Here is a 21,031-nt window from a genome sequence, read left to right on the forward strand (position 1 = left end):
ACTAAAACTAAAGTGTAAAGTCGAATAAGCCTCTTAAATTTACGATTGAAATTCTGAAAGTCCCCATAAGTAATTAGTTTTAGTATGGCAATAAAACAAAGCAAGCTCTGTAAGGCTTTAGCGATAAGGCCACTGAGGATCGGATATTGATATTCACTCAGCCTGGGCTTTGTCGCTATGAGGTTGACAATTGTTAATGGTTTGCGCCGGTTTAGGCCGGTTAGTGAACCAGATTTGAGTGCTACCTCTTGAATGGCAAATCAATTGCACAAAATATTAAATGGCATTTGATTAGATAAGTTATTTGATACGTTCGCTGTGCACATTGTTTTGGTGTATAAAGCGACTTTCCAGTTCTAGCCTGAAGTTCTTGGAGCTCTGTCAAAGTCATTTAATCGTTTAAATTAAAACATTTGTGTGGCGTTTGTTCAATTCCAGCCGTACGAGACTAGCTCTAACAATTCCAACTCAAATATTGCTCGTGACTTGAAGCAGATACGTCGCAGCAACTCAAGACCCAGTTCGCCCAGCTCGTCGCAGGGACACGTCGAGAATGGCCATGCTCAGTACTCGTAAGTATTTAAAGTAATCTACAAATCTACTGCATAATTAATACTTCCTTGTTTGCTTTCAGCTGTTCAATTTGCAAAGTGCTCTGCGCCTCTCATAAGATGGACTGGCTCTCCACCAGTGCCGAGCACATGAACTCGCATGCCATGCACTTCCCCTGCCTCAAGCCCAATGTCATTAGCAACAGTAATGGCCAAAGCAATAATAACAACAACAGCAACACCAACTACAATAATAACATTGAACTGAACAGCAACAGAGTGCTTGCCTGCAAGGACTGCATTAATTACTTAACTAGCCAGTGGGAGTCAATGGATGCGGAGCGCGTGCCGCTGGAGCACAGAAGGTTCTCTAACTGCATTTATTTTATTGCAAATTAATCTAATAACAATTGTTTTCCTTCTACAGATACAACATTCCTTCGCCCATTATGAACTCAAGCTCACCAAACGGATCTCGGCATGGCACTCTGAGCACCAGCACGCCGCCTTCGACGCCATCAGTGTCATCATCAACGCCTGCCAGCACCTCAATTTATTGTTTTCTCTGTGGCTTGCACTCAGACCTCACGCTCGCTCGCATCCTCTACGGCAGCAAAGAGGTATATCTTCGCATAAGCTCTGGACAGTAACGCTAATATAAGATAGGGGAATAGACTATTCCTAAAAGACTTTGAAAGTAATTTGCGTTAGAATGCCTAAAATTGTTCTCACTGTCTAGTTAACACAATAATTGCAATATCAAAGCCTTTGACTTAAATTTAGTTAGCAGCAACTGGCTGTATAATAATGGCAAAATCCATGATAATATTAGATAGTATATTTTCAACAAAAACGATAAATCTATAGAAGCCAAATTAAAGGTAGGCTTTGATTCAAAATTGATAGAGTATCAGCATACAGTGTGTTTAGTCAATTATTTTATTCTAAAGCATACGTAAGGATATTGTAATTGGGTAGTCAATTATATGCACTATGTGAAGTCTTTCGTATAATTATAGCTAAAAGCGATTTACTATATAATAAGTTAATTTTCGATAGAATATTTGTACGAAGAAAAGATAAATCTAAAGTGCTCAAAATAACTAAATTAATGCTAGCCTGTGACTAGTTTATGTTTTCAATGAATTTTTTTGTAGCTAAATTGCTTATAACTGTGTAATAGGCATGTCCTTCATTATGTTTGTATAATGCAAAATCTACATATTCTTGTATGTGTTAATTTCACTCTACTGAGTTCTTGTTTTTAAATGTCAAATAGTTTTATTAATCATAGTATATATGTATATAAAGTTTAGTGTGTAACTGAGTAAATCTTATTAAGTATACATGTTCTTGATAAGAAAAATGCTTAAGCTTTCCTTAGACAGTTTAATTATTTGTATTAGATACATATTAAGTTTATGTACGAATTTTTACATGCTAGCAGCACAAAAGCCGAATTAAACAGTGCATAGTGTAGAATATTATTTATTTATTTAATGTAGACTATGAACAGTCGACGATAAAAGAAAATTCGGACAAAAAAGTAGCTTATTAATTAAGCTAAATATTTAAAATGAAACATGCAAGGATTGGGCAAACACATAAATCTTATTTATAGTTAACGGAATAGAATGGAAAAGAATAATAATAAGTAAATTTGTAAAATACATTTAAATGCAGCCTGCTTAATATTGTTGAACATTTTAAAACAATTCGTACTTTGTGAACTTTGTTTATATGATATTTAATGAAGACATTACAAAGCTAATGCATTTATTTTAAATTTATTACTCTATTTTCTAGGGCTCGAGGCCTTACTTTCCGCTGCTGCTGAAGCACAACTCCTTGCCAAATGCTGAGCAGCTGAGGAACAATTCAGCGCTAGTATGCACATTTTGCTATCATTCCATGTTGAATCAATGGCGAAAGTAAGTCCAACTCAAATATGTATATTGGAATGCTAACTGCAGCAATTTGTTTATTGTAGATATGAAGCACAGAGTCCCAGCATCAGTCCGGCTGAGAGGCGATACAATTGGCATGACTATATTTGTCATCTCTGCGGCATAACGACTTACAGGAAGCGAGTCAGAGCGCTGCCGGTTAATGAGTTTCCGTTCGTGAAACACCAAAAAAGTGACGACGGTCTTTTGTTAGAGAATGGAGAGTACGCAGTGGTTTGCTTGGATTGCTATGAGAGTCTGAGGTTTGTTATAATCCACGCTGCACACCAAACAAAGCAAACTAAACTTAATTATGTTTATGGCAGGCAACAAGCATCGCAGCACGATCGATTTGGGGTGCCTATCTCTAGGCGGGCCTACAATTGGGTGCCCCAGCCGCCGCCGCCCGAGGACAGTCCCGAAGCCGGAGTAGCACGTCTGCCCTGCGGTGAACGCTCCGACCGCATCGTAAGTGAAAACCTTGCTGGCAGTTAATGCTTATATATATAATCACTTGTCGTCTTATAATGCCAACAGCTCATGAGCAATGCACTAAGGCCTATTCAAAACAAGAAGACCTCATCGCCAAAGCAGTACGAAAAGCCAAAAGAAGGTAAGTGATTTTGTTTCCCTACGTTAACCCGAAACCATTTTGTAATGCGAAGCGTTTTCTAAGCTACTTAGGGTGACAGGTTCAAGTGAAACCGAATTCGCGTCAATAAACTTCAATCGGTTTCACTTAAACTTGCTCAAAGCTCATACTTTCTACCACATACTGCTCTCTGCTACGTATTCGTAGTGAACTAAATAGGGTAAATACCCAACCGCTTGAGAAGGTGTATTTAATATATTATTATTGTAAAATGCAGTCAACTGAAGTTAAAAATCGATACGGGCAGTACGAAAGCAAACAAAACGCTAGCGTAAATAAAAAAGGAGATTTTGAAATCATCGATATAATAATTCGTCAAAAATACGTTGAATTTGAATATTTATTGAAGCATGCATTTCGATTGAATAGTTAGCCAACACAAAGATATTGCAATATAGCTTATTTTTTCTACTGTGCACTGCATCTGTAGCAAATATTGATTTTTTTTTTATAAAATTGCTTAAGAAACTGTTCGATGAGTTTGATGAGGGAGCTACGGTTGTCGGCTTGTGTATATAACATTTATATATGTATATAGTCTGACTCTTACTTATTTATGCAACGTCAATGGCATCAGCAATGGCGTTGGTAAACTTCTTAAATAAAATGCCAAAAAGGAAACATCATAAAAACAAATAAAGACAGCAACCGCACGCACAAATACACAGACCATAGAGACACACACACACAACTTTTAGTGCAGCCAGAGCCCCCACACTCCCCCTGATAAACCTGCAAAAATACCACTTCCGACAAGGAACAATAACAAGAGGGCAAAGGCAGCCGAAATGAGAGACAAACGAGAAACGAAGCAACGAGAGTTACTAGCACAAATAATAAAAGCAACAGCATAAAGTATTTTGAATTGAATTACTTCGTGTTATCCTGTCAACCATACGAAAACACTCAAGACCATTCAGCGTGCCACATGCTTCCGCCCCCAAAAGCCCCACAGCCAAGTCCCAGTCCCAACCCCAGCAGCCACCCATCGTTTAAGGAGTTGGCATCGATTTGCAAAAGTATATTACAAACCCACACTCATCATCAACAGCAGCAGCAGCAGCGGCGGCGGCAGCAACTACAACAACTGCACCATGGGGATAACATGAACGGCAACGGCATGGGGGCAAGTGTGGATCAAATAATTGTCCTCGTGCCGAACTTGCATGTGGACTGGGTGCGGTGTGGTGTAGTGTGGTGTGAGGTGGTTGCGTGCTGAATAAGTAAACATAAAACCACTGAATTCACGCTTATTGCACCCGCAAACATTTTGTTTAACACAACAAGCGGCGCGCTCTCTTGCTCAATCTCTCCCGCCCTATCGGTCGTCGTTTTGCTTACTCGCTCTCTTACTCTATATACACAACAGCAACAACAACATCTTTCTCTCTGCCTGCCCGCCCCATGACTTCGTAGCGGGCTGGCGAGTGGGCTGGCTGCCATATCCGGCCTCAATTTCAAAAGAAGCTCAAGTTTCCACACAATTTTCCGGCTTCGCTCTTTATCACACACACACATTACATGCACCTTCTCGGTCTCGCTCTCAGTCTCTCGCTCTCTCTCTCTCTATCTTAGTCGCACGCTCGTTGATTTTGTGTCGAAACCTCAGCTCGACCGTCCTCGCTGCCGCCCCCAGACCACTGACAGTCATTTCCTCGTTGGCACTTGTTCAGTCACTCACAACAGCTCCAGCTCCAGCTCCAGCTCGAGTTGTTCTTTTCACTTTTGCGCCCACATCTGTGCCCAAGGGTGGGCGGGTGTGGGTTTGGCCCGTTGCCGGGGCCATGGTCGCTGTTGCAGTTGCCACCTTTGCCGCAAAAATAATTCAAACACTTGCCAACTGACTGTCGGGGGTGGCTTGGCCCTCTGGCCACACAGTCGTTTCCGTTTTGCGTAGAATAACAGTTACATTATCCTTTTTATTGCCACACTTTCGTCGCACACCACCCGTGTGGCAGGCAGTGGCAGTCAGACACATAAACACACACACACACATACACAGAGAGAGAGAGGGAGAATTCCAGACACAGACAAGTTTGGCTTATGGCAAACGGCGACCTCTCCGACCCGTTTCTTGGACTTTATTGTGGCCCAACTTGGTCGGAGCTGTCAGGACAACGACGTCGACCAGCATGGCACGAGTTGCTGGGCAGACTTTTCGTGGGGTGTGGGGTGGTCGTGGTTGGGTGTCAGCACGTTCGCCGGAAATGTGGCAAAAAATGTGCATTTATTTTCTGAAGTTGTGCTGTTTGTGTTAACTCGAGTCGCAGTAAATTGTGGTAAACATGAAGCCAAGTGTTTGGAGTATTTACAAAGTTATGCCCCACGGTGCAGCACAGTGGGACGCATTTGCATAATTGGCAAACATGATTGCATGTTGCGAAGTGTTAACATTCCTATTTCTCGCTCTACTACTACCTATACAGAAATGTGAATATAATGTAACAAGCTTAAGCCATTGAGCTGACTCCAAGAGTTAAGATGCACTTATTATCCAGCTTACATGTCACATAGCGTAGATATCCTTGTTTACGCACACAGCGACACCTACTCATGCAGCCATGTACAGTTGGGAGTTGTCAGCACCACAATATAAACTCAACTCTGTTGTCTGGGTTGGGGGCAGAGACACATTATGTGGAACGCTGATGTGGCATGAAAAAAGATATAAATTCTGGCAATCGATGAAGATAAAATACATTCGGTAATATGTTCGTAATGCTGCTGCTCGGACGGCCCGTATGTGGCTTGGGTCGAGGTCAACCATTGAGTGGGCGTCTTTTGGGAGCCACTGAAGTGTGCAGTCAACGTCAACTGCTAAAAATGCGTTAGTATAAGTGGCAGCCATGCCAAAGCGAAAGCCAAAGGCAGACTAAACTTCAACATTGACTCTTTAGTGCTACTGTGCGTGTGCGTGTGTGTGTGTGTGTGTGAGTGTCTGTGTGTGTGTAAAACCCTTTAAAAGCTTGTTGTTGCCAGACACATAAACGTTTAGCCCATAAACCCTTGATGTATGAAACATAAACACCACACTTACAAGTGCCACTTAGCTGAAGATTGTGGGTTGGGTGGCGACGCTCTGTTCTGTGCTTTGGCTAGTGGTTTCAGTGGTGTCGTGTCGGCGGTTACAGCCAGTGGTTGCTGCTAACTGAAATCCAATGTGCGTTTCTCCCAACAGCAACAACAACAACCGCAATGTCAATAAAAATGTTACGCTTGACTTGTCTCTTTCCTTTCGTTTTTTTCCGACTCTCTTCTTGATTTTCTGTATGTTTTTGTTGTTCCTTAGTTTGGTTAGTTAGGGGATATTTTGATTCTATTTCATTTTTGTGCTGCTTGGTTAGTTGCCAATTTGGGTAAACATATTTATTTGGATTTCGTTTTTTTTTTTTTTTCTACCCTTGTATTTGACATAAGACAAGCACGCGCTGAGTATTTTACAATGAATAAAGTTCGAGGGAAACAATATTTAAATAGGCTTCGATTATATGAGCATGAATTGAAATTTTGGTGGTTGATACAAATTATTTTCTAGTCATTTATATAAATTAAGCTAAAGAGTCTGCCACTTTAATATGCTATAATGAGCATGCCATAAAAATTGCTCGTTTGCCCACTGTACTTTTCGACTGCTGAAAGGCAAGTTAGAGCGCTTGTGCTTGTGTTGCAAGTGTGTGTGTGTGTGTGTGTGTGTATGTGTGTTTTAGCACCAAAGTGATTTACTGTTATAAATATTTGTTTGTAAGCTTCGTAAGTACTTTTTCTTCTTTTAAACTTGCCCTAACGTTCTGTTTAGCGAGGATTGTTTGCTTGCTCGTTTGTTATTGCATACTTTTCAGCGTAATTTTTATTGAATCATGTAACGCGCTGTACGATGGAACAAATGAGCATAAATATGCAATAAAAATAAAAGCGTATTTTGTTTTATAAATTTCTTGTTCAGTTAATTAGGACGCATTGCCCACCGTGCCTTGGATCTGGTTTCTTTGTCTACATGCTTTGTTACCTTCAGTTACACGTTTTGGCTCAATGTGCGAGTGTTGGACTAACTCTGCTCTCTTCCTGCTACAAGTGGTTCGGTGCTGCTGCTTTGTTCGCCTTTTGTTGCCTTTGTCGCTTCTGCGTTGGCCTGGCGCTTGCTGTATGCAATATTTTTGAGATATTATGGCTGTTGCTGCCGCAGTCCCTTGGGCAATCATTTTGCATTAACTGAGCAAATAACCAACTTTGTTATATTTTCGTTCATTTCATTTCATTTCGTTTGCTTTTGCATTCGCCGAAGGGTCATTTCTAAAGCAGCAGCACAACATTTGTGTTTTGTGTTATTTGTGTGCTCCGTTGGTTTGGCCTATGCTACTGAATCTTATTTGCTTTCTTTTTTTTCATATACATATATATATATATGTATTTGGCTTGTTTTTCTGCTTTTGCTTCAGTGGATATTTACCCTATTTTGTTGTTAGCTAGCGCTCTTCAGTTTGCTATGGGTGCGGGCATTCGTGTATAAGTGTGTATATTATATATACATATGCACGTTTGTTTGTGTGTGTGTGCATGTGCAATTGAATGCTCAATTGAGCACTTAATTAGCAAAAACAGTTTTTAATGATGACACGAAAGCTTTTATGCTGCCAATGCACTTCTGTGGGTATCCGAGTGTATACACTGCGCAAAATAATTACACTCATTTAATTAATTTAATGAGTTTTTTGTTTGTTCTTATACTTAGCATATAAAGTATTTAATTTCACTTTAGTTACTTATTTTAAATCAAATAAGTTGCTATTTTCTATTAATAATATTTTTGTTATTCATACATTACTTAATTTGCACTCTATCTTTCATTTTTTCTCACTGTAATATTGTATTCGTTTGAGTTCGTGGTAGTTGCTTGTTAAATTTCATTTGTACATCACTTGAGTCGCCCCTCTTCAGAAAAGGTTGCAACGTCACGCACACTCAAGCACACGCCAGCCATCTCTTATTCTCTCTCACACTCTTACGCTCACTCTCTCTCTCTCTCTCGGTTACAATTTCCTCTCGTTTACAGCTGCTGAAACGCACACCATTACATTTTTTGGCATAACATCCGTAATTGTCGATGTGATTAATGTGTTTTTAAGTGCGTCATTTTGAGCATATTATGAGTTTATAGGGGTTAATTTCCATTCGAGCACTTTGCTACTGGAATTTTAATTGAGTTGTTGCCAATGCCCTGTTGCCATTGTTATTGTATTACTTGTATACCCTTTAATGAAAGCTAAGGGGTATCTACAAAGAAATGTAAAATGCAAGATCAGAGACTAAAGATAGAAAGTTAAAGGATACAAAGCAATTAAGTGAAGTGTATTTTAGATTGTTGTAAAAATTGTTGACAGTGTATTGTGTATGCCTGTTTAGTATTTTTAATGCGTTGTAATTTTTTATGGATATTTAATTTCGCACACTTTTAATAAAGTGAATGAAACAGGGCTCTTCATTTTTTGTAGCATACTTATCAGGGCATTGCATGTAAGCAATTATTATGTAAATTTCACTGCTTAACTTTTGCACTTACACTTTTATTTATTTTTATAAGAATATTTAATTTAATGCGGAAACATAAATTTAATGCTTACTGTGAAAATCAACATGTATTCCCCGAAATGTAAATCGCATAAGGATGAATATTTAATTTTGAGTTATTTACTAGGCAGTCCTCCATAAGTACCACCAATGCTTGGCTTTGGGATATTTTTGATTTTAAAATGCATGTAAAACCCCCACATTTTGATTTCATAAGCCCTTGAGCCCTTTCTCAACTAATCCAACGCACCGCTTATATGCGTATGCCCAACAGAGCGTGAGTGTATTTTGGTGGGGGTGGAGCACAGAGATTCTCTGTGATGCGAGTTTGGCAATTTAAAGTGCGGATGTGTCTGTGAAACCAATAATAAGACTAACAGACAGACAACAGCAGATAGTAGGAGGCCTCTTGGCTAGGCAATAGACAGTTCCTTGTGAGTTCATGCCGAAATGGTTAACAAGTGGTGCGTGTATCAATTCAATTGAATTTGCAAATGTTGTTGTTGCGCACTGATGCGCAAAGCCGGCAGGCATCAGCACAGCTTCATCCTTACCTAACTCGCACTCTCACATGCATATAAATACAACTAGCTACTTGTATATATATCTGTGTGTGTGTGTGTGTGTGTGTTATTTGTCTACGGCCAGTGTACGCACTTGGTTTGTATGCATATGCGCCTATAAGAGGAAGACGTGGCGCAGGTGAATACTGAATACTGAAAATCACTATTTGCATTAAGCCCAGTAAGCCGAGCTTTGTTTTTTTAGATTTTAAAACATGCTTGGTTAATGTTCAGCCAATGCAAGTCTTTGTGACACAAGCGTCTGCAGGAGATTGAGGTCATCATTGTACCTGACTTGCTATTTTTGCACTTTTCCCATTTGCACTGTCTTCAGTCCTTTGCCCCGTTTCGCTGGCATTTTCCACGCTCTACCAACAGTTTGATGTTTTTGCCAGTTTTGTTTTTATATAGTCTGTTTTTTTTTTCGTGCTTTTCGTTGACTCTGATGACGCGTAGTTTGGCATAAAAGTTTCGCTGCCAGGCAGGCAGGCAGTCAGTCAACAAGTCGGGATTTTTATTAGTTTTTCACGTCCTGCATTTTCCTCGCGCTTTTCACATGCCAGCTACGGCCACAGCCGAAACTCGGGTTTATTGTTATGGCAACATCGTAAAAATTTATCATACTCCTAGCGAAAAACATCAGTAACAACTACGCTCATACATACTTGCACACACAAACAACAAAAACAACAACAGAGCGACACAAAACAAAGTTATCGCATTTTTATGACAATCTGACGACAACTTTCATTGCAATTTCAAAGGTGGCGACCATTTCTGGTTGGCTACACCCACCCAGCCGAAAAAAGAAAACCCGCCATCGAAATCCGCTGAGAGCTGCGAACTTTTATTGAGTGTCATGGCAATTTCATCAAAATATATAAGATAAAACTTGAGCAACGTATTTAAAGCAAAACAATTATAATTCTTGCAGACTTTGAATTGTACTTTGATCATTTTCCTAAACTAATCTGCTGAGCTCATAAGCCAAAAGAATTTCATTTTAAGTTTGATAAAGGCCAAACTGCATTTTGAATAAATTTCCAATTTAAGCTCTATTATTTGCACATGCAGCAAAAGTATGCTGGCCTCTCTGCAAATTAGGTTTATTATAGTGTTTGAGATTTTATGCATGCACATATAGTAGCTGTGATGATGATGGTACTAGTCTGAAGCCCAAACAGCATTGTTCAGAATTTTGTGGTTACACAAGTTGTTTTTAATCCGCATATTGCTTTTGTTTTTGTTATTGTGCTGCCAACAACAAAAACGACCGAATTTCCAGCAAGAATATTGGCCGAAAAATGTATCTGCGTCGCATTCCTTGCTGGCCACATACTCTATTAGTTGGAAATAGCCCAAGTTGGGGTATCTGAAAAATGAGCACTGAGCCGAGGCGAGGCGAGGCGAGCTGAGCTGAACTGAACTGAACAGAGCCGAGTCGTTTTGAGCTGAACTGAACTGAGCTGAGCTGAGACCACATCAGGGGCAGCTACGAAATCGCCACAGAGTAGGTGTAAGTGGGTGACCTTTTGTTTACACGTCGCCATCTGTGTGTGTGTGTGTGTGTGTGTGTGAGTATGGGCTGAATGTTCAACGCTTGCCATATGAAAATATTCTCACATTTGAACTTCGAACAGGAAACACTAAAATGCAACAGCAACAACAACAAATACAACAGCAACTATCGACGCCAACACTCGACTCAAACCCACTTTGTCTCCATCTCCATCTCCCCCACCACCCACAGTCCAGTGTGAGCAGCGCGATGCAGTTGGCATTCGAAAGCCACGCAGAAACTCTCGCAGTCATGTACGCTGTGTGTGCCTCGGTTGGGCGGAACCCTCCTACGGCCACTGGTCGATGGCTCGGACTGGGTCTGGGTCTGTAAGTGCGTTTGGAGTCAAAGTCCCAACTCGTGCCTCTCATTTTGCAACACCCGCTTCGCTCTTTGAGCTGCTCTCTCTCTCTCTCTATGTCGTTCTCACTCACTTGCTATCCCGCTCCTGCACTGACATAGTAAGCGCCAAGCCACCCATGCCCACCTGTCTAATCGGTGTTTGTTAGTATATAAATCTAAAAGCTAATCCGCTTGTATTTCCGCTTGGGCGCTGTGAGGTTAGTCCGGAAATTCCGCTCTATATGCAGACTGCAGTAACAACAACTATCAACAGCAACAGCAACGCGTGCGCCAACGTCAGCGTCGGCGTCGGCATCGACGTTGGGCTCTGGTGTTGACGACGGAAGTCGACTGGCTGCTGCCGTTGCTCTTGCTACTGACGGCTATGATCCCAGTTCGTGTTGTTCCTGCTTGTTTAGGGATTTGTTGTGGCAGCGCAGTACATTTGTAGCTACTAATGGTTGGGGGATTTCCCCCCAAGTGTTTGCGCTACGTGCACATGTGTGTGTGTGTGAGAGTGAGCAAATGCTGCTCTCAATGCCCAATGACTGTTGCGTCAAAGGCATCGATGTTACTCTCGAACTGCATACGAGTAGAGATGCTCAGCCTCAGCTTCAAACAGCTGTGGGCACATACTATATTCAAATAACAAACTAATGTGTAATTTAAATTGAACTATTTGCTTAATTTTACAATCTCATTACTTAGCAATCTCATTAAAACTCATGAGTGTAATCAGCGTCTGGAATATTTACATTCATAGATTTTTCGCCTAGTAATTTTAGCTTTTGCTCCCTGCCCTGTTGCTCTCTTGGCTGGCTGAGAGCACGAATGCAGGCTGTGCTGTCGGCTCGTGTGAGTCAAGACTGTTTTATTCGTATTGCACTGAAAGTGCAGCAGCAAGTGCACCTCTGGTCTCTGGAGAGCAAGGCGCTGCTGCTGCTGCTGCTGCCGAGAGCAAGGCACTTAGCAATGTTATTTCAGCGACGGTCTTGGCAGGCTGTTGCTCTTATTATTGGCAGTAGTTCGTATTTTCGAGCGAGACACACAAACTTAAAAATCACAAAAAAGAATTTACTTGTCATCTGCTTGGTATCGGGCTTAGGTCAAGGGATAACTTTACAAAAGGGGTCAGCTACCGAGGTCGGTTCGAAGCTTCAACTGCACTGACAGTTCACTAATCAATTTGAAAACTGAAATAATTGTTTATAAAAAAAAGCCAACACTTTTTCGTTCGGTTTTTATGCTTCATTTCATTTAATATTTTGCAAGTATCGAGTTCCGCTTGATTAGCCAAATTGACCACTGTGCAGAGGTGGTGAGATGAAAATATAACCAAACGCTCATATCCGAGTCAGAGCACAAGTGGTGGCAAGTGGGCATATGAATCTGTTTGGGGGAAACTGCATTTCAGCTCTCAGGTCAGGTCCAAAAGCCGACGTTCGGTGTGCGCTGCTCGTCGGTGATAAGTGGGTGGGTGGGCTGTTGGGTTATGGTTCGTAACTAATAACCAAGTAAATTGATACGTGACCCTGCATTTAAATGCCATTATTGCCGGTGCTGGTCATACGAGTGCAGCTCCTGCTCTTACGCCAGTATGACATCGTTGGGCGAGTAACCACAGACCGAAGGTGTCTAGGAGGTGCATCATGTGCTGCTGCTGCTGCTGTTGCTGTTGCTTCTGGTGCTCTCTGCCAATTTGTGCTTCGAATTTGTGATGAGTCTCATCTCTGACATATTGATTGACTGCTCTTTACGAACGTTGAGCACACACGCATAAACACCCATGTCATGAAATGGCAAAAGCTGCGATTCGCATGCATAATTCTATTGATCGAACATGGTGCCATATGCCCGACTACCCACCTGCAGTCTCATTGTCTCGGTTGCACCTTTTTTTTTATTCCTCGATGCTCTTTTCGTTTTTCTGCTGCTGCTGTTGTCTGTCAGCAGAGCCATGGACTGCAAAAAGTTTGCCAAAGCGACCCAAATAGAGAGGGAGGTGCAGCAGCAGCAGCAGCAGCAGCAAAGTGGCCAACCTTGTTCCCTGTTTGACTTTCGGCTTTCAGCAGCAGCACAGTATGTGCTGGTTACTAAACACTACACATGTATGTGTTCTCCTATTCGTATGCGTTTGCTTATGTATATATGTACATCTCTATTTGTTCGCTGTGGCGTTATTCTTTTTGCCTGCGGTGCTGACCCCATCAGCGTCAAGTTGTTGCAACTTTTGTGCATCCAAGAACAACAATTCCCTTGGTACACACAACAGTTGGCGCTGCTACTCTGGTTGGCTGCTCAAGTAAAGTTCCTTTTGTGTTGCGTTGGCAGTGTGGAAATGGTTGCGGAAATGAGCACGGAAAATTGTACACACGACCGGAAACTTGCACAAGTTTCGTAGTATTTTCAGACAGTTGCAAACCAAGACAGACCCGGTCTCAGCTTTCAGCTCACATTCAACGTTTCCGACTCTTGGACATCCCAAGTCTCTCTACACAGTCGCCACTTACCCGCGGCAATGATTAAAGTTTTCCTTTTAATTTCTACCAATTGTGTTTTGGGTTTACATTTGCTTGGCCGGCGTCTTGGGTTACCCTGCCAAAGGGTACCCTCAAATTTACAAATTAGACTACCAATTAGCACCTTGATTGGGTACAACTATTCTTTAACGGACTTACACGAGTATTCTTTTAGCATCTGTATCTGCTAGTTGAATTTCAAGAACACACTCGTTGAATGTCAGGCATTTAGCACGAGCAGGGTATTTAGATATTTACCGTCTAGTTGGCACATTCCCCGCTTTGGATGTCGTTCGGTGCTCGCTGCTTGCTGCTCGGTTGCTGCCCCTTGCAGGCAGCGCATTCCACGTACATCCGCTGAAGTTCGTGCCATTTTGAAGACGTGGACGGACGCGTTGTTATCCTCACTTCCATTCGCACACACACACACACACTGTCCCGTCTTCTCCACGTCTCCAAGTCCTGCAGACTGCACAAACTTGTCGCTACGTGGTGTGAAAAATATTTAAGCATGAAGTTTTAGCAGCGGTTTTCGCTCGAAGGCTCATTGTTGTCATTGTCCTCGTTTTCATCCCACTCTTTGTCCTCGCAGTTCTTAGCTGTTGACGCTGACGAACATCGTGTATCCGCATCATTTTTAACGCCACTTTTGTGTAAGGTCTCGCTAACTTGCGTCTGTCTGTGTGTGTGTGTGTGTGTGTGTGTGTCTATTTGGGTTTCTTAGTATTCGTGTCGGTATTTTTGTGGATTTGTTTTGTGTCTGGGGGTGTTTTTCTAAATGGCTTTTAAAATCTCGTCACTAACGTTTTGTACTTGGCGCGACAAGTCTGGATGTGCTCTTGGACTGTGTGAGAGAAGAGGATTTGGTAACTTTTGCGGTTAAGTCTCGGCCACTGTGACTGTGTGCTCCAGGACATGGCGAGCATTGATATTGGGTAACCACTTCTCTGTGTATTGCTTTTGGCTTTTGTTGTTTGGCATGGCTTTGGTATTCTCCACTTTGCTTTTCAAATCGCGACCAGACTCGATCAATTACTAATTGGGCTATTAGAATGGAATAAACCTAAATTGATTTTTGTAATTTTAATACTCATCAAATATGATAAGCGCTTTGTCAAGCTATTCTCACTAATTTTTAATGAACTTTATTAGTAGAACTTTTTATTACCATGTCAAATTGGCCTCACTTTAGCGCCACCCCGCATTGAAACTGCCCCCACTCAAAAGCCAATGCCAACCCCCTCATAATCAAACGTTTAGTGTCAGTGTCCCAGCCATGCCCGCAAAGGAAACTCAATCCAAGCCGGGGCTAAGTCGAGCCAACCCACCGCTTATCGCATTGCAGATACAGCACATATGTGTATGTGTATGTGTATGTGTATGGGTATAGAAAAGTACTAGTGAACAGCACTCATCCGATTTAGCTTGGTTCACACTGAACAAGGCAATAATTTCAGCTCCTAAGCCCTATTAACCATTGCTAACCGAATGGTGGAAGCAGCCAACCGAAAACTAAGGCTGGCTGGCAAGGGGGCGTCTGACAGTCGGGCAGACGGGCGGGCAGTCAGGCAGTCAGTCAGCCATCCAGGAGTATGTTGACTGAGCGAGCAATTGAATAAGCGGCAGGCACAAAGAATTTGTGTGAGTAGAAGGGAGCGAGGAGGAGAACAACATCATCCAACTCCATGTAGATAGAGGCAGTGAAACGCACGAACGGCCATTAAAGAGAGGTAAGAGTATTGGGAATTAGATGGAAGGTCTAGGCATAGCTGAGATAGTAATAGTAGGATGATGATGGTTATGCTGCCAACTGGTGAGGCCGTTTAAATCCGGAACGAACGAACATATTGACAAATTATCCTTTTTACACGCATCGCCTGCTGAGTTGGCCTCGGCTCGCTGAGCGGTTTTCCCGGCTGCTATATGCACATTCTATACCTATGTAGGTATGTGTGTGTGTGTGTCTGTGTGAGCAGAGTCATTGTTAAATGTGCCAATGTGCACACATAGTTGTGCCGACGTCGAGTCGCCTCGTCGCCTGCTGCGCGGCCAGTGTCAGGGGCGACGTTACCGTGGGCGCTAGAAGCGTTTTGTGTACATAAACAGACCAGCTGCCAAATAGGAAATTAAGCAGAAGACGCAATGGTCTAACTGATCTAGGCAGATATGCAAAGTTAATTAGATTGCTTGCAAATTTAATCATAATTTAGTTGAACTCATGAGCCGCACTGATTGACTTGACTTAACCCTAAATGTATGCAACAATATTTTTGCAAGCGAAAAATGTGCGAAAGAAAGCAAAGAAAAGAAAGCTCAGCTACTGCAGTCGACGTTGACAGCAGCAGCAGCGGCACAAGAGCAGTTCAGGCAGCGAGGTGTTGAGCACATGAACCGCAAATTTTGTTTACAACACTCAGTTTTCGTTGCTGTTGCTGCTGTTGCTGTTGTTGTTGATGTGGCTTAGCAAGAGCTGAAAACAGCTAGGCAGCTAGAAGAACAAGAGCAATATGAGCGCGTGCTTCGTGTTAAATGCAAAAGGGAACAGCAACAACAATGACCTGAGCGTTGTTATTGTTGTGGTGTTGCTGGTTGCTGGTGGTGGCCACCATTTTGAGTCTTGCTCTCTCGCTCGCATCCCCATATTGCAGACTGACAGACAGACAGACAGACCGACCGACGAACTAACTGACTGACAGCCGTCTCATGCTAGCTGCAAGAAAATCAACCCCCAATACAACAAGCTGCGGGTGCGAACAGCGGGAGCGGCAGAAATGTTTATGTTGTTGCTATTTTTATTGTCGTGCTCGTTGTTGTTGTTGTTGTTGCTGTCGCTTGTGGTAGAGCAGCGCAGTGTGTGCACGTCAAGGCTGCCACAGAATGCACATGAATTGCTCAACACATTCGCACTCACACTCACACTCAGCGATAGAGAGAGAGAGAGCGTCACTAGCATAAACGCTCGCTCTCTTATGTGTGTGCGCGCTCTCTTTGGCTTTCGTGTATGTGAAAGTCAAATCTCTCGTCTAGCGCGCTCACACGCCGACGCCGCCCTGTTGCGAGAGCAAGGCCCTCTCACTCACTTCGCCAACTTCAGCAGCAGCAGCAGCAACGAAGTGCGCTCTCCCACTGTGTGAGTGGCGCATTTGACAATGAGTAAGTAGGGAGCGGAGTGTGTGGACTCGAAGCTGGCCGTAGTGAGTAGAGTGACGTCTTACCCAACTCAATTTCAATTCGACTCTCACGTTTTAGTCCTTTCGCAAACGTCGCCAGCGTCGTGTGTCTTTAGTCGTTGCCGTTGCCCATTGCCGTCGTTCCCATTGTGGCCGCCGTACAAATCTCTGTGGCAGTGACGATTTGCCGTGCAGTTGCTACTGCTACTGCTGCTGCGATTACGATAGCGATTGCGATTGTAATTGCGATACTCAATTACCAGCGCGTGTGATAAGTGCCGTGTTTTGTTTTCATTCTATTTACACATACATGCATATCAATATACACACATGTGCTTGTGCTTGTGCTTGTGCGTGTGTGTGCGTGTGTGTGAATGGCAGCCAAGCGAATTCAATTACAATTACAATTAGTACACTTGAAGTGTCTGTTGCAAGTTAGCGCAGGTGTGAGCAGGGCGCCCGCAGAATTATAAAAGTGGATTCGTTATCATCATCAGGCTCTGATGCGTGTGTAAGCGAGTGCAAATATTTTAATAACGAAATTGCATGCAGTGCAGACAGCCAACAACAACAACAACAACAACAAATATAACAACAACGACTAAAGGAAGCCTCGAGTCAAGCGTCAAGCAAATCGCTTTCCAGTTCCGTTTCACTGGAGTTTTCAAGTTTTGTCGTTAACCTTTTTCGCCTTCAAGAAAGCGCTAAAGTTTTCCTTGCACTCGCGCGTGTGTGTGTGCGTGCGTGTGTGTGTGTGTGTGTGTTTGGTGTGGTGTAGTCTCGCGGTCTCACTCTTTTGAGCTGCAGCAGCATCAAAAAAAAAAAAAAAACAACAATCCGCTGCTCGACTCAAACCCCCACCCAACCCCAATCCCAACCACGAGCTCCTCTGCAGGCGACTACATCGTCGCGTAGTCAGGCAAAGTTTCTTGCGAGGAATTTAAATTGGAAAAGTAAAATGAAAAGAAAAGCGCTCGAGTAAAAGTTAAACAAAGTGCAAAGTAAATATTAAATTAAAAAAATAACGCAAAACAAAGTGAATGCATAAATGTATATATAAATATACACACACATTAAAAAGAAAAAATAAAAGAAAAGAAAATAAAGCAAAGCGTAGCGAAAAGAATTCGGTGGCAGTCGACGGGCTGCAATGAAATTTGTGCAACAGTAGCAGCATCCGCTGAAAGCGGCAGCAACAGCAGCCAGTCAAGACTTCTGCTGCCTTCATTAATGCATTTCTTTATCCACGATGGAGGACAAGTAAATCTGAACCTTTTGCACGCAGCGCGCCAGCATCATTTATAAAGCGCTTTACACTCGCGATTCATTCTCGCTCGCACTCGCATCCATTCTGCTCTGCTCTGGTGGATGGTGAATGGTGGTGCTTGGGTCCTCTATTATTCCGTTTTCTTGGATTAACTCAATTTGTTACGCCGCCAGCTCCGCGCGCCGTGCCGTGCCCGCTAGTCGTGAAAAATCGAAACACAAGTGCCGACCAATATCAACGACAGCAGCGACAACACGAGCAACAGCAGCAGCTACACAGCAACAACAACAATACGAAGAAGTGCATCAAGAACGCTGCAAAGCGTTTGCCAGGATTACACATAGTAGTGCAACCCGATTCAAACAGACAAACCAAACCAAGCCAAGCCAAGCAGGCAGGCAGGCAGGCGATCTCACACCTACACCTGAACGCATACACACTCAGGCAGGCAGACAGACAGACAGACAGATAGACAGACAAAAGAGGGAGCTCCAACTAACATCCTGTGTGCATATCCTTTAGTGTGCTCTCGTGTCTGTATCTGCATCTCTCTGTGAGTGTCTGTGTGTGCGTGCGTGTGTGTATGTGTGTGTTGTCGGTGTCTTGTGTCCCATGCGTGAGTGAATACGCACTCCGTTCGCGCTGCCTTCACCTTGTTTGGATTACAGCTCATAATAAATGATGGAATGGCTACCAAGAGGATTACCCAGCATTCATGCACCGATACCGATTTGTGGTGAGTCGTTGGTAAAGTTTGTCGTCTCGTTCTCGTTCTGCTCCCTGCCCACAGCCCCCTTCCGCCCTACTATATGGGGTCAATCACTAGTCATACGAGCATTGTAAGTGCATTAAGATCAAGGATATGCAATTTTCATAGCCTCACCCAGCAGGTGAACTATGGTTAACTTTTGCCGTAAGCTGCATACACAAAAAGAAAAACTTTTTTATACACTGAACTATTTTTAAACGCCACATTAAATTCTTTTGACAGCAGCTATTAATGTAGTTCTAATTGAAACGCTGCGATCTTTTCAAAAAATTAACACTGCTCCCCCATTTATTTTGGGTGCTGCTGTCAACACAAGAGCCGCAGTCTCTACAACAATTTCATCAATAAGTTTCAGTCAATTTTCATTTATTTATTTTGACAAAGAGCCCAACAGGCAATTAAATGTCAACATGCATTCTTGACGCTGCTGCTGCTGCTCTGGAGACTCTCGATCTGTTGCATTATTTAGTGCGCCCCTACATTTATTTCAAGCATGTTTGTTATTGCTTTCAAATATTTTTGGATCTCGTGTGTTGGCAGGGGATTAATTTCGTCGATTTCCTGCGGCATGCAACTAGAATGGGATCACTTAGGGCTAACAACAACAGCTCAATGCCCAAAGGTCGTAAAATGATCAACAGCTGAGGGGGGAGGAAATGTGAGAGAATTATTTGTTCTAGCTGCAGCAGCGGCTGTTGCAAGAACTCTTGCCACTGTTTGTTCCATTGAAGATACTTTTGAATCAATGTGTGGGCGATCTTTAGTTTGCACGGCTTGGAGTGCTGATCACTGCTGTCTAGAATACATTAATATTTATAATTAATAAATTCCACTTTCTTGCTGCTCTTGATTGTTTATGCTTTATACATTTTGTTGCTATGTTTACATAGCAAAGTGGAATTAGCTTATTTGGCCATGCATAAATAATTATCGGCTTATGTGCCGCAGTCATAAAAAATTGAACCACCAACCCGCCTTTCCAGCTTTGAGTCTCAATAGTCAAATAAACAGTTGCCACACACACACACACACTCACAAATGAATTTAAATGCATTTGTTATTTTATGCGATAATTCAATTAAATGAATTTAGGCTGCATGCATATACAAACAATATTTGAGTAATGTAATTTATGATGAAACAAAAGCAACGAGATTAGAGATTCACCCACTGACTATTCAAAGCCAATAATAATTGTTTATTTACTCAACTAGCGCACTTTTAGTTAGTTACAGTCATGCGAATCAACATAAATGTGTAAAGGACCGCAAATAGTAATTAAATTGAATTATGAATGATTATACAAACAGAATTCAATTCAAAATATTAAGTAAGAAAGGAATATCCTTATTCTTCGTAGAAAAATGTAGTTCAACAAAGAAATTATATTACTTGAGTGATACTTTTACAACATAAAATAATTCTTAATTACTGTTCCTGATACTTAGAGTATATGCATCTGTTAGACACTTCGACTATCTAATTTAACTCTAAGCTTGCTTATGCACACATGTATTTCACACAAATAACCTGTGAGTTCAAGTTGAGTTGAGTGAGTAAATGAGCTGGAAATGAAGTGCAGATTATAGTCGAGTTTGTGTAAGCTCAGAATGTAATCAAGAGCTTTGTACATAAACAAACTACTTAACATGCCAGTGAATTGCCTTACACCTGAAAATTTGTCTATTCATATAGCAGATGACAATCAAATTGCATTGTAAATCAAAATCCAAACAGCTTCTCCTGCTATTTTCTTGGGCAGGTCGAATGGATTTGTATGACAAACTTAAGTTCTGGCGTAGGCAAGTGACCAACGTTGACCCTAACCTAGGGCACTGATGCCAAATCCTGCTGTTTGTTCTAGCAAAGGGTCAGAGTCATTAACATTTTGTTGTCATTGGTGTTCCCAGTAGCTATAAGAAGCGACATCTGCACCTTTTTGTATGCCACAGACCCCAGACCCCAAAGCACAGACATGAGCTGCACGGACGCACACAAAGGGGGCGACACATATGAGTGGGCGATATTTTGCCACGCCCATCATTGGTTGAGCACACAGGCAGACTGCCTGCCAAGAATTTCCAGACACACATATGTGCACATAGAGCGAGGAGCAGAAAAAGTTGGCA

General features: G+C 42.3%; 1 protein-coding gene across 4 annotated transcripts in view; it reads left to right on the forward strand.

Moving 5' to 3' along the window:
* The window catches only part of LOC108596142 (protein split ends), a 53,112-nt gene that overhangs the window by 20,109 nt on the left and 11,972 nt on the right, over positions 1-21,031 (forward strand). For 3 of the 4 annotated variants that reach the window (XM_017981633.1, XM_017981632.1, XM_017981634.1), the window contains 7 exons: positions 439-572; positions 635-916; positions 979-1,171; positions 2,358-2,482; positions 2,542-2,760; positions 2,824-2,965; positions 3,035-3,110. In XM_017981633.1, coding sequence (XP_017837122.1) covers positions 439-572; positions 635-916; positions 979-1,171; positions 2,358-2,482; positions 2,542-2,760; positions 2,824-2,965; positions 3,035-3,110 — 1,171 coding nt within the window. Of the gene's footprint in view, positions 1-438; positions 573-634; positions 917-978; positions 1,172-2,357; positions 2,483-2,541; positions 2,761-2,823; positions 2,966-3,034; positions 3,111-17,927; positions 18,870-21,031 lie in introns of those variants that run through there. The other variant, XM_017981635.1, reaches the window with a different exon arrangement.

This window comes from Drosophila busckii, chromosome 2R (assembly GCF_011750605.1).
Source record: "Drosophila busckii strain San Diego stock center, stock number 13000-0081.31 chromosome 2R, ASM1175060v1, whole genome shotgun sequence".
Lineage (NCBI taxonomy): Eukaryota > Metazoa > Arthropoda > Insecta > Diptera > Drosophilidae > Drosophila > Drosophila busckii.